Raw genomic sequence first — 10,500 nt, forward strand, 5'->3', positions numbered from 1 at the left:
GAGGAAGGGATCCTCAGGCAGCGTAGAGAGGAAGGAGGCACAATGTCAGGCAGTTAGTTTGAGTGCTGCTCGAGGGGAGGGGAGGGGAGGGGAGGAAGGAAGGAAGGAAGGAAGGAAGGAAGGAAGGAAGGAAGGAAGGAAGGAAGGAAGGAAGGAAGGAAGGAACATTTCATTTTGCCTCTTAAAATTTCCATTCCCTCATCAGGAAAAAATACAAAGTACTTTACCATCTCTGGAAATTTTACTTTTCTAAATCTTATGTAAGCAAAGGTATGTGTTCTAGTAGTCTGTCACAGCTTCTCACCTGATTCACTGTGATTTAGCTCAGATATGGCCATGTTGCCTGATTTTATTAGAATTCCAGTCACACATGGGCACCTTTTGTATTCCATGGGCCAGTTTTTATGGAACACAGTTGCACGTAACCTTTATAACAAAGTGAGCGCAGGTGCTTTAAGGTGAATATAGTCTTTTTATTGACTACTGTGAGTAGAACAAACTAAATACATCTGTAACAGTTTCATTTCCTTTATACAGTACATTAAATAAGTTATGCACATGAAATATGTAACAAAATTTCCCTAGCATAAAATCAAATGACCCCTCCCCAAAAGAGAGAGAAAGAGAGACAGAGAGAACTGAATTCAAGAAGTTTTCCCATCATAGAATTTCACATCTTTCACTTCCATTTTCAAAAATCATCATAAATCATGAATGGTAGTATTTCATTTATGTACATTAAAATTAAAATATTTTTCTTTTAATACACAGCAAGCCATTGTAGTTGCATGGAAAGTTATGGAAGACTGTCTATTTACACACCATTTATCAGAATGTCACTTCTCTCTCCCTCCTCTCTCACACACACACGCGCGCACACACACAATCACACAATGTCTTTGGAGCTGATCTTGTGGTATTTAGTCCTTTTCAGACAATTCTATGGTTATTGGGATTTATAAGCTAATAAGTAGTTTCAATACTGTAGACTTGAATAGGATCTCTATATTTGCTGCAAACTCTGGGAATAGCCTTGGTAGTCTCCTCCAGCAACAGAAAATGTGTAATCTTAATAAAGCTTTTCAATCAAACTTCTAGGTATGTTGGGGTTCTTCTGCATATGAAGCAGGTGGCCATTAGAACAGGATGTTTTGATGAATTCCTGAACTTCACCATTAGCCAGCACACAAGAATGTTTCCTTACATCACTAGGGGATGGGTTGGCAAATGTTATATCTGGCTGTTTTTCTCTGCAGTTGCATACCTGGGCACGTGAACACATGTGAAACATGTGAAACATGTGAATCACATGGAAACACCTGAATCAGCCAAAAAAAAAATCATGGCAGTTCCCCAAAAGTTTTGTTTTAAAAGATCAAATCACTGCCACAGGACATGGTGGTGGCTACAAGTATGAACGGCTTCAAGAGGGAATTGGATAAACATATAGAGCAGAGGTCCATCAGTGGCTATTAGCCACAAGGTATAGATAGGAACTCTCAGTCTGGGGCAAGTAATGCTCTGTATTCTTGGTGCTTGGGGGGAGGGGCAACAGTGGGAGTGCTTCTAGTGTCCCGGCCCCACTGGTAGATTTCCTGATGGCACCTGGCATTTTTGGCCACTGTCTGACGGAGTGTTGGACTGGATGGGCCATTGGCCTGATCCAACACTGGCTTCTCTTATGTTCTTATGTCATATCCTGAAAGGCAATTGGCTGCAAATTTCAAATTATACCAACATACTTGTTTCTCAAAAGTAAAACCTTCTTAGTATTGACTCTCAAGCTAAGTGGAAGTGACATCTTTTGCTCTGCCTCGTACATCAAGTGCTCTGGTGTATGTACAATAAGGCCATGTACATAAAACTTCTATATGTGGATTTCCCAGTGGTTGTAGTTATGTATTAGTCCTCAGTTGATGTTGTGATTGATTTTATGTCCAACCAGGACACTAATGGGCAATTTGGCACACTTGATGGAGCATCATAAGACAAAGGATTTCAATTCTCTGGAAGAGTCATTCTAAGGATATGCTTTAAACACTGCAAAGATAACAGGCTGGTTGCTAAAGATGCAACCAGGCAAGCCTCAGCACCCAAAAAAGGTATGTCCAAATATTTCACTATGGCACCACACTGCTTTGTTTCCAATGCACAGAATCTTTAAACTGGAGTCAGCGGGTTAAAGGCAATTGCTTAGAGAACATGTGGAACCCCATTAACCTTAGATATATGCAAAAGTTTAAACACTAAAAATACAATGACCTAAACCTTATTTGGTTTAGCCATCTTGTTTGGAGAGAATAGGCTGTCAATTATACGATGGAATAATGCATGTGTGTGTGTTAATTTATACGCTGACAAGCCTCTAATAACATATTTAAAATCAACACTGTGTGTGGTGTGGTGGTGGTGAATGTCTTCAGTACAGCAAAATAAACCAGTTGATTTTGGGGGAAAGAGCAGCAAAAGGTGATCTGCAAAATGGCTGCATGACACCTCTCAATCTGTTAAGGCCCACAGACATATGTATAGATGGACTTTTTCACGCAAGTGAGGGATTAAAATGGGCCAAGTGAGACAGATCGTGATTCACACTGTCCAGGAAGTCGTTTTAGATCCTCCCTTCAGCAAACAAGAATAGCATCGTTCTGCCACCTCCTCCTCCTCCCCAAATCTGTCCACAGCTTGAGGGACAGGAAAAGGGTGGTAGTGGTGGGAGATATCAGAAATGTTAGATGGGGGAGGGGAAGAGAGAGAACAAAAAGTAGGCAAAATTAGCAGCTCATTGCCCTTGATGCAGTTTCCAGTCATGGCCCACCTGCCCTATGCCACTGTGTGTTTGTGCGTGCCCATCCATGGGCTCATGGGGGAAAGAAAACACCAAATTGAGAGCTCAGCAGTGCAGCAGCCACGGAAACTCACATCGATTCTCAAATTGATAACACCAAATTACCCCTTTAAGAAACTGCAGATAAAACAAGAAGCCAAAAAGTTCTCAGGGTCTGAGGAAACCCACTGCCTCCAAGTCCCAGGAGATCACTCTGGGATCCCAAGTGAGGAAAGCCATCATGGACTTCTAAGCCAGCTGGTTCTAAGGATGTGTGTGTGTGTGTGTGGGGGGGGAATGCCCCATAAGCATTAGCTCGAGTGACAATGTGCTGCAGTACAAATGTCCAACAACTGTTCTGAGGAGTCTGTTTTTTTAATGTAGAAAAACTAGGAAAACTAAAAAAAATGTGCTGGATCATCATCTCTCCTTTTAGAGTCCGTTAGTGTCTATCGCTGTCACAGAGGCTGGAGTGGAGGATCGAGAGGTGGTAGCCGAAGTTTTCTCTAGAGCTGGACTTGGGACCCCCTCGACTGCTTTGAGGGCGGCTGCTGCAGATCGGCCTGCTGGTAAGGGGAGTGGTTTGACCTGGCTGTGCAGGCCTTGCCCGCAGATTCGATGGTGTCTCTCCCAATCCTTGTGCTGGCAGAAGGAGCCACAATAGCGGGCAATGTTGCATCCACTGCATGTCTCACTGGCTTTGCGACCACAGTTCCAACAGCTCTGGGAAAAACAAAAACAACCTCCCTTTTACATTCATTCTCTGTTGTATGCATCAAAGATGACCAGGAAGGCACTACGGAAGATACTGCTGCAGGTGCTGATAGTGAGGAAGCAGTTTTCCCTTTCACAAATTAAATATGCTTTACCTTGATGTGGAATGGCTTCCCAAGCTCTTACCAAGTGGACGTTTGTGTACTGCACATATGCACTGAACACATCATAGAAAGACATAACGGGCTTAACATTTCTAGGTTCTTAGCAATCCACACTTCCTCCACTAAGTTTGTAACAACAGCTTGGATCCTATGTTTATTTGTTTGTTTGTTTTCAGTTTCTGCAGCTCCTGTCCTCTGCTGTGGAGGTGCAGCTCTGTTGCAGAGAATGTTCCTCTGTTGCTAAGGTCTTTATGCTCTTGCAATGAACAGAAAACATCTACCACTGGAGAAACATACTCTGCAGCAGAGCATTGCTTCTGTAACAGAGGACAGCACTGTGGGAATGGAAAAACGAGTTAGGATCCAAGCCACAGTTTCATAAGCAACCTTCAACTGATAAGCAATGCTCCCTCTAAGCTGTGGAGTCTTGTGAGCCAAAATTCTATTTGGTGAGCTATTGGCATTGAAGTTGTGAGCGAACGATTTGGCTACTGCATAAATTAGTTTGTTCTGGAGCCATCCTTCCTGAGCTAAGACAAAAATGTGTGAGAGCTGGAGGCTAAAAAACTGTGAGCTAGCTCACATTAACTCAGCTTAGAGGGAACACTGCTGATAAGCCATATAGGAGTTCTCAATTCTCTGGGACTTTTTGAAACCCCTGTCAACTACATGAAAACCTTCCTAGACCATGAGCTCCAACTTGGAAGTCAAGCACCAGGCTACCAGCAAATCAGCTGGTGGATTTATGGTGTGACCAATCGACAATGATGGCAAGAGGCCAAAGCAGCAGCTGGCCACAGAGAGGCGAATCAGCCTGGTACAGCTGAGTGTTTTTGGAGGGAGGGAGGGAGGGAGGGAGGGAGAGGTGGAATGGGGAAGTTTCTGCTGTGGCAAAGTGTCTTTTGCTTTGCATTCTTTCCTCTACATTTTACAGGCTACCAATGTTTCTGCATATCCAGAGGGTAACACTTAGAAGTACTCTAAGCCTCTTAGACATTCTTAGACACTGCTGACATTCTTTCCTGGGCAACTGTTCCCATGCAGTGGAAGTCAGCAGGGGAAAACAGCAACTCTCAAAAGTCTAAGAACACAATTACATCTAAAATAACACTTCTCTAAGGGTGTTGGAGGCTTGCATCAAAGAAGACAAGAGCATTCCATGCTGGAGATAGGAGCCTTAACACATCTGAGACTGAAGCAATAATGGACTTTAATTTAATAAGGACAAGACACTGATGAGTCTAGGAAAACCATGGGTATGCTCCTTAAAATGTTGCCTGGGGAATTCTCCCATGCTTTCCAAAATGTGCCAGGGGTATTTCCTTGGTGCCTTACCTCCGTAGACTCTTCCTGCTCATTGATCACTAGGAAAGCATCCTCAGTTGCCTGGCGCTTGGCATCCGCAATAGTTTGCTCCATTCGGGCCCTCTCAGATGCAATCATTTCGAATGCCTTCTGCTCGGCCTCTGCAACAGCTTTCTGGACTTCAGACATGGCTTGGCGCTTCACCTCATTCACAGCTTCTTCTAAAAGAAAACAAGAGCCTCATCAAACAGCTTTGCAGAGGAGGCAAAGGACAGCGTGGAACAGGGTGCCTGATAGGAATGCAGAGATTTTGTATGCCCTTCAGCCCGATTTGTGACTGACACCTCAGTCACCTCCATGTCCAATAGGATTAAATGGTAAGGTGGACAAATGAGGCCAAAGGCTATGAGAACAAAGAGAAGAAAAAAGGAGAACAGCACTGAACAATATAAATCTTCAACGAGTGCCCAAGGCCTTGGAAAATGAACGATGCTTTTCTGCACTCACAAAAATGGGATGCAAAATGAGCAAAGTACTTGCAGCCAGTGTTCCCTCTAAGCTGAGTTAGTGTGAGCTAGCTCACAGTTTTTTAGCTTCTGGCTCACACATTTTTGTCTTAGCTCAGGAAGGACGGCTCCAGAGCAGACTAATGTATGTAGCAGCCAAGTCGCTCGCTCACAACTTTAATGACGGTAGCTCACAAAGTAGAATTTTTGCTCACAAGACTCCACAGCATAGAGGGAACATTGCTTGCAGCCATTCAGCTAAGTTGGACAACAAAGCCCAAAATGGCCACAACCCCATACAGAATTAGACATGTTTAGATCCATTCATTTATTTTGATGCTGCTTTGAGTGTAGCCATGCAAAGCTGTCATGGACTGAATCAGACCACTGGTTCAGCAAGGTCAGTATTGTATACTCTGACTGGCAGCAGATTTCCAGAGTCTCAGGTACAAGTCAAACACTGCTTGGTTCTTTTAACAGGAGATGCTGCAGACTGAACCTGGTACCTTCCTGCATGCAAAGTAGATGCTCTGCCACTAACCCACGGCCCATGTGTATGATTTGAATTTCTATGGAGCCGCACCTGGCTCTGTTTAGCTGTCCAATATAAAAACACCCTCTCTTTGTAGAAAAGATATTACTGCCAATACGAGAAGCAGAACACTACATAGTTGGTGAATTCCCTCTTACTTTTGCTTATTTCATCTTCTCCCTTTTAAAGCTGTCTAGAAGGTCAGTTAAACAAACTGCTTAAAAATAATTAGGAGATTTTAACAACATACTGTTTTAGAAACTGTTACAAACCACTGTTAAAGCATCTGTCAGCAGCCTGATACCTTGTCGTATCAAACAACAGAGAAAAGACTGTTAAATTTGTACAGAGAAATTATTCTTTTGACAGTGGCCACGAGCGACTGGGGATCTCTGAACACTCTGGAAGGAGAAGATGAAGATGGTCTACCCTTTCACCTGCTTGTTCCTTCTCTGCACCAGAGCTTCCTTCTTTGTTTGTATCCCCCAATCCCCACCTTTCTTCTACGTATCCTGGGCCAGCTTTCTCCCTGGAGGAAAGCTGGAACAAGGACCCTGTGGGCACCGTGAACGCTGGCATCTCTCTAAGGAACTCCCAGCCTGGCCATGCAAACAGAAGTGGAACCATCTGCATCTCTGGAAGTGGCTTCCCATGGGACCCACCGGATGCAGATGCCCAACACTCACTGGCTGTTGGGCTCAGGCTCTCCAGGGTCAAACGGCTAAACAGCTGTGGGTCCAAGTGAGTGAATTTGTTGGAGGCAGAGGTCATTTTGGGAGGGATCGCGGGGGATCGCAGTTCCCCCGGGTGAGGTGCGGGGGGCAGGGCACATGACAAAGCCCCGCCCCCTGCTTCCGGCCCTCATTCAGCCAGGAGGAGGCAGGAGAAGAGGGAGGGTAAGTTGCTTCCTCCCTGCCTCTTCCCACCCCTGCCTGCCTGGGGCCAGGGAGGGCCTTCGCGGGGCTTCCTTGCACTCCCGCCGGCCTTGCAGGTCCACCGCTGGGCCCCTCATGGGGCTCGGCAGTGGAGCTGCAAGGCCGGTGGCGGCTGGGACCGTTGGGGGCAGGGTATGTGGCCTTATGACACACTTCCAGTGATGTCAGGGGCAATGTTCCCTCTAAGCTGTGGAGTCTTGTGAGCAAAAATTCTATTTTGTGAGCTACTTGCATTAAAGTTGTGAGCGAGCAATTTGGCTCCTACATAAGTTAGTTTGTTCTGGAGCCATCCTTCCTGAGCTAGGACAAAAATGTGTGAGCCGGAGGCTAAAAAACTGTGAGCTAGCTCACGCTAACTCAGCTTAGAGGGAACACTGGTCAGGGGGTGTGGCCTTATAACACATTTCCGGTGATGTCAGGAGGTGTGGCATATGCTAATGAGTTCCCCTAGCTCTTTTTCTACAAAACAACCCCTGGTTGGAGGTTCTGATTATTATTACTCTTCATGGAAGGAAACAGCAGCATTATTAGAAGGGTCTCAAGGGTCTCTCGAAAGTCAGGGCCTGCCTGAGGAAAGACTGGCTCCATCAAGGACAGAGTTGTTACCTCCACCCTGCTCTGCCCTCCTTTCCACCCTGATGAAGGCTGGTAGTTTTGTAGTTGGGTAATTTGCATTTTGTCAGATTGGATGTTTTCTTTGTTTTGGATGTGTGTGTGTGTGTGTGTGTGTTTATGTTTCTTTCTTTTTTAACTTTGTACGCCATTTGGTGCCTGTACTGAGCAGAGAGAAAATGGTTAAAACGCCTAAATAAATAAGCAAGCAACCAAGCCAGCCCACCAGCCAGTCTGTGGTGTATAAGGATTTCCTTCCGGTCTCGTATAAGAATACAGTTCTCCTCAGAAAAGCCTTTCAGCCCTCGATGTTATGAAGCAACATCTGGCAGTTTTTAAAGGATATTTTCAAAAAAACTCTGCTTCTGAAGATCTGTGACGTGCTATTACTGGCTGTTAAAAAGAACTATGGTTGAAAGATGTTCAAGCAACTTAAGATGATTATTTTTTTCAAATGACTGTATGAATTTGCACCCCAGATACTAATTAATGGATGAACTTGTGCTAAGGTATTTATGAAGTTGCCAGAGCAATACAAGTGGCTTTCCTGAACTTCTTTTAAAAACATTTTTAGTAATTTTAAAGGTATACTTTAAAAAAAACTACATGGTTCTATCTCAACTCATGTTGGTATCTGAAAAATCTCTGTCCCAGAACATCCCATGAATGCCAGTGTGCCAGTGCCAGTGCCCAGTGTGTGTGGGGAGGGGGCCACCCTCCCAACAGGACCTCTTCAAATACGTACCGGCTTTCTTCCAGATCTCTTCAGTGACATAGCCGGCTGCTCCTGACCTGCTACTAAACTCACGTTGAGAATCTGTAGAAAGAAGGGTTGCATACACAGAATTAGACACCAAGATACCCCTCCCACCCTAGCTATGAGAACTGATACACAGCATTTGTTCAGCAAGAGATAGTGCTGAAAGAAAGGATAGAGTTAATTGCTTAAACCAAGCCAAGAGATTTCTGCAGTTAAGAGTGTTCACCAAATAGCACGATGATAAATGACCGCTTTTAATTTAGTGCCCTACATAATTTATTGCACAGCATAATCCGTTTCCATCTCTTAATACTTCGTCATCAGAGGCTATGTTTATAAATATCCTGTCAGGCATCTGTTTTGTCCTGCTATAGCGAACATTAATCCGTGCTAACGGCAGCCTGCCTTTTACACAGCACCTTATATTTCCAAGAACTTCAGGCAACTGAAGTGCAAGCTGTATTTTGTGGGGTCTGTCACTTGAGAACTGGAAAAGCAGTGCCCCCACATACAGATACATCATGGCGGAAACATCAAGATTGACAGCGGGAGATGTTGGGGCCAAACATACTGGGCTGAAGCCTTGGATCTCTTCTGCTAGGGGTGGTGCTTTCCTCTGGCAAAAGGAGCCTTCCTCTAATGCCAAACAGCCTCTTCCACGGAAGGGAAGTGCCAGTGCCTGTCCTACATTCTCACTGTGCTCATTTGCTAGACGAGACAACTGGGTGCACACAGGCTGTGCTGTGATGCCTGTCTGCTCTATAAATGTAAATGTGCCTTATCCATCAATCGGGAGAAAGCAGAGGCTGAAGCATCACTCAGCTCTGAACTGGACCTCCACTCTCATGTGCCCTCCTTGCCCTCCGCCTCCCACACGTCCTACTGCCAGTACTCCCCTGCCCGCTGTTCACTCTCGGTCTTACTACCCACTTGAAACCTCTCTGCACCTGAACACTCACATCAAGCCAGCTCTCACTCTTCTAAACTTTCCACAAAGACACTCCCAGACGGCCATCCAGAGCCTTATAGCAATTCCATTCCTTCTGCTATCACATTATCCCCATGAATGCTTTTCTAGAGCCAACCAAAATGCTGTCAAAAATGCCGAGAGCCAACATGGCATAGGGGTTAAGAGTGGTGGACTCTAATCTGGAGAACTCCACTCCTCCACATGCAGCCAGGTGGGTGACCTTGGGTCATTCACAGCTCTCTCAGAGCTCCCTCAGCCCCACCTACCTCACAGGGTGCCTGTGGTGGGGAGAGGAAGGGAAGGCGATTGTAAGCCACTCTGAGACTCCCTTCAGGCAGTGAAAAGCAAGGTATAAAGACCAACTCTTCTTCTTCTATGGCGTGGAAGCTTTACAGCTCTAAAGTATGAAGGGCAAATCCAGGAAAAAAAAAGGAATGCCCCAAAATCCTGGGCAGAAAGAAGCTGTGGGACTCATTCCCTGATCATACGTGACTAATGGTGTAAAGCGTCTCAGTTCCTATATAAATGCTGTCAAGTTGCAACTCACTCATGAGGTTTTCAAGGCACGCCTTCCTCTGCATAGCAGCCCTTGTCTTCCTCAGTGGTCTCCCCTCAAAGGACTAGCCATGGCTGACCCTTCCAAGCTCTCTGACCAGCTCAGGTGAGTCGATATTTCCATTATTTATTCCCACTATTCCACAGTATTGTTTCCACTTCTATCACCCAGCACTGTTTTCTTATTTTTTTTAAAAAAAAACTTCTGCAAATGAAAACTCCAAAAGTAGACAAAACAGTAAGAGTCTTCACATAAATGACTAGCTGTGGATACTGAGACACTTTCCAGCCTGGATAGGCAAGCCCAAGGACTGCATCGTTTCCTTTCCTCCAGTCTTGAGAATCCACCTCCAAGACCATTTTCCTTAGCCCTGGCAAAGCTTCAGTTTGTATCCAACAGCTGAACTGAAAACAAACTTAAGCTAACAGAACATTTTCTGCACGTACAGAAGCTTGCTTTACATTGTGATCTATTTTAGAACTTTTCAGGAAGAAGGGATTTGACTCACAATATGCCAGCTCTATTTATTTATTTATTGTTTCAACTTTTACCCCGCCCTCCCTGCCGAAGCAGGCTCAGTTCCTATGAACTAGGAAAACCCAACATAGGTGACTCAGAG

General features: G+C 45.0%; 1 protein-coding gene across 4 annotated transcripts in view; it reads right to left on the reverse strand.

The window, feature by feature from the left end:
- Nucleotides 1-1,642: 1,642 nt before the first annotated feature.
- Nucleotides 1,643-10,500, reverse strand: part of CBFA2T2 (core-binding factor, runt domain, alpha subunit 2; translocated to, 2) — a 107,988-nt gene continuing 99,130 nt past the window's right edge. For 3 of the 4 annotated variants that reach the window (XM_015425244.1, XM_015425247.1, XM_015425246.1), the window contains exons 9-11: nucleotides 8,341-8,412; nucleotides 5,041-5,231; nucleotides 1,643-3,550 (exon numbers count right to left, since the gene is read on the reverse strand). In XM_015425244.1, the coding sequence (XP_015280730.1) occupies nucleotides 3,260-3,550; nucleotides 5,041-5,231; nucleotides 8,341-8,412 (554 nt within the window). In that variant the 3' untranslated portion in view covers nucleotides 1,643-3,259. The remainder of the gene's footprint in view (nucleotides 3,551-5,040; nucleotides 5,232-8,340; nucleotides 8,413-10,500) is intronic. The other variant, XM_015425245.1, reaches the window with a different exon arrangement.

The sequence above is a fragment of the Gekko japonicus genome, unplaced genomic scaffold, assembly GCF_001447785.1.
Source record: "Gekko japonicus isolate JY-2015 unplaced genomic scaffold, Gekko_japonicus_V1.1 scaffold2, whole genome shotgun sequence".
Classification (NCBI taxonomy): Eukaryota; Metazoa; Chordata; class Lepidosauria; order Squamata; family Gekkonidae; genus Gekko; species Gekko japonicus.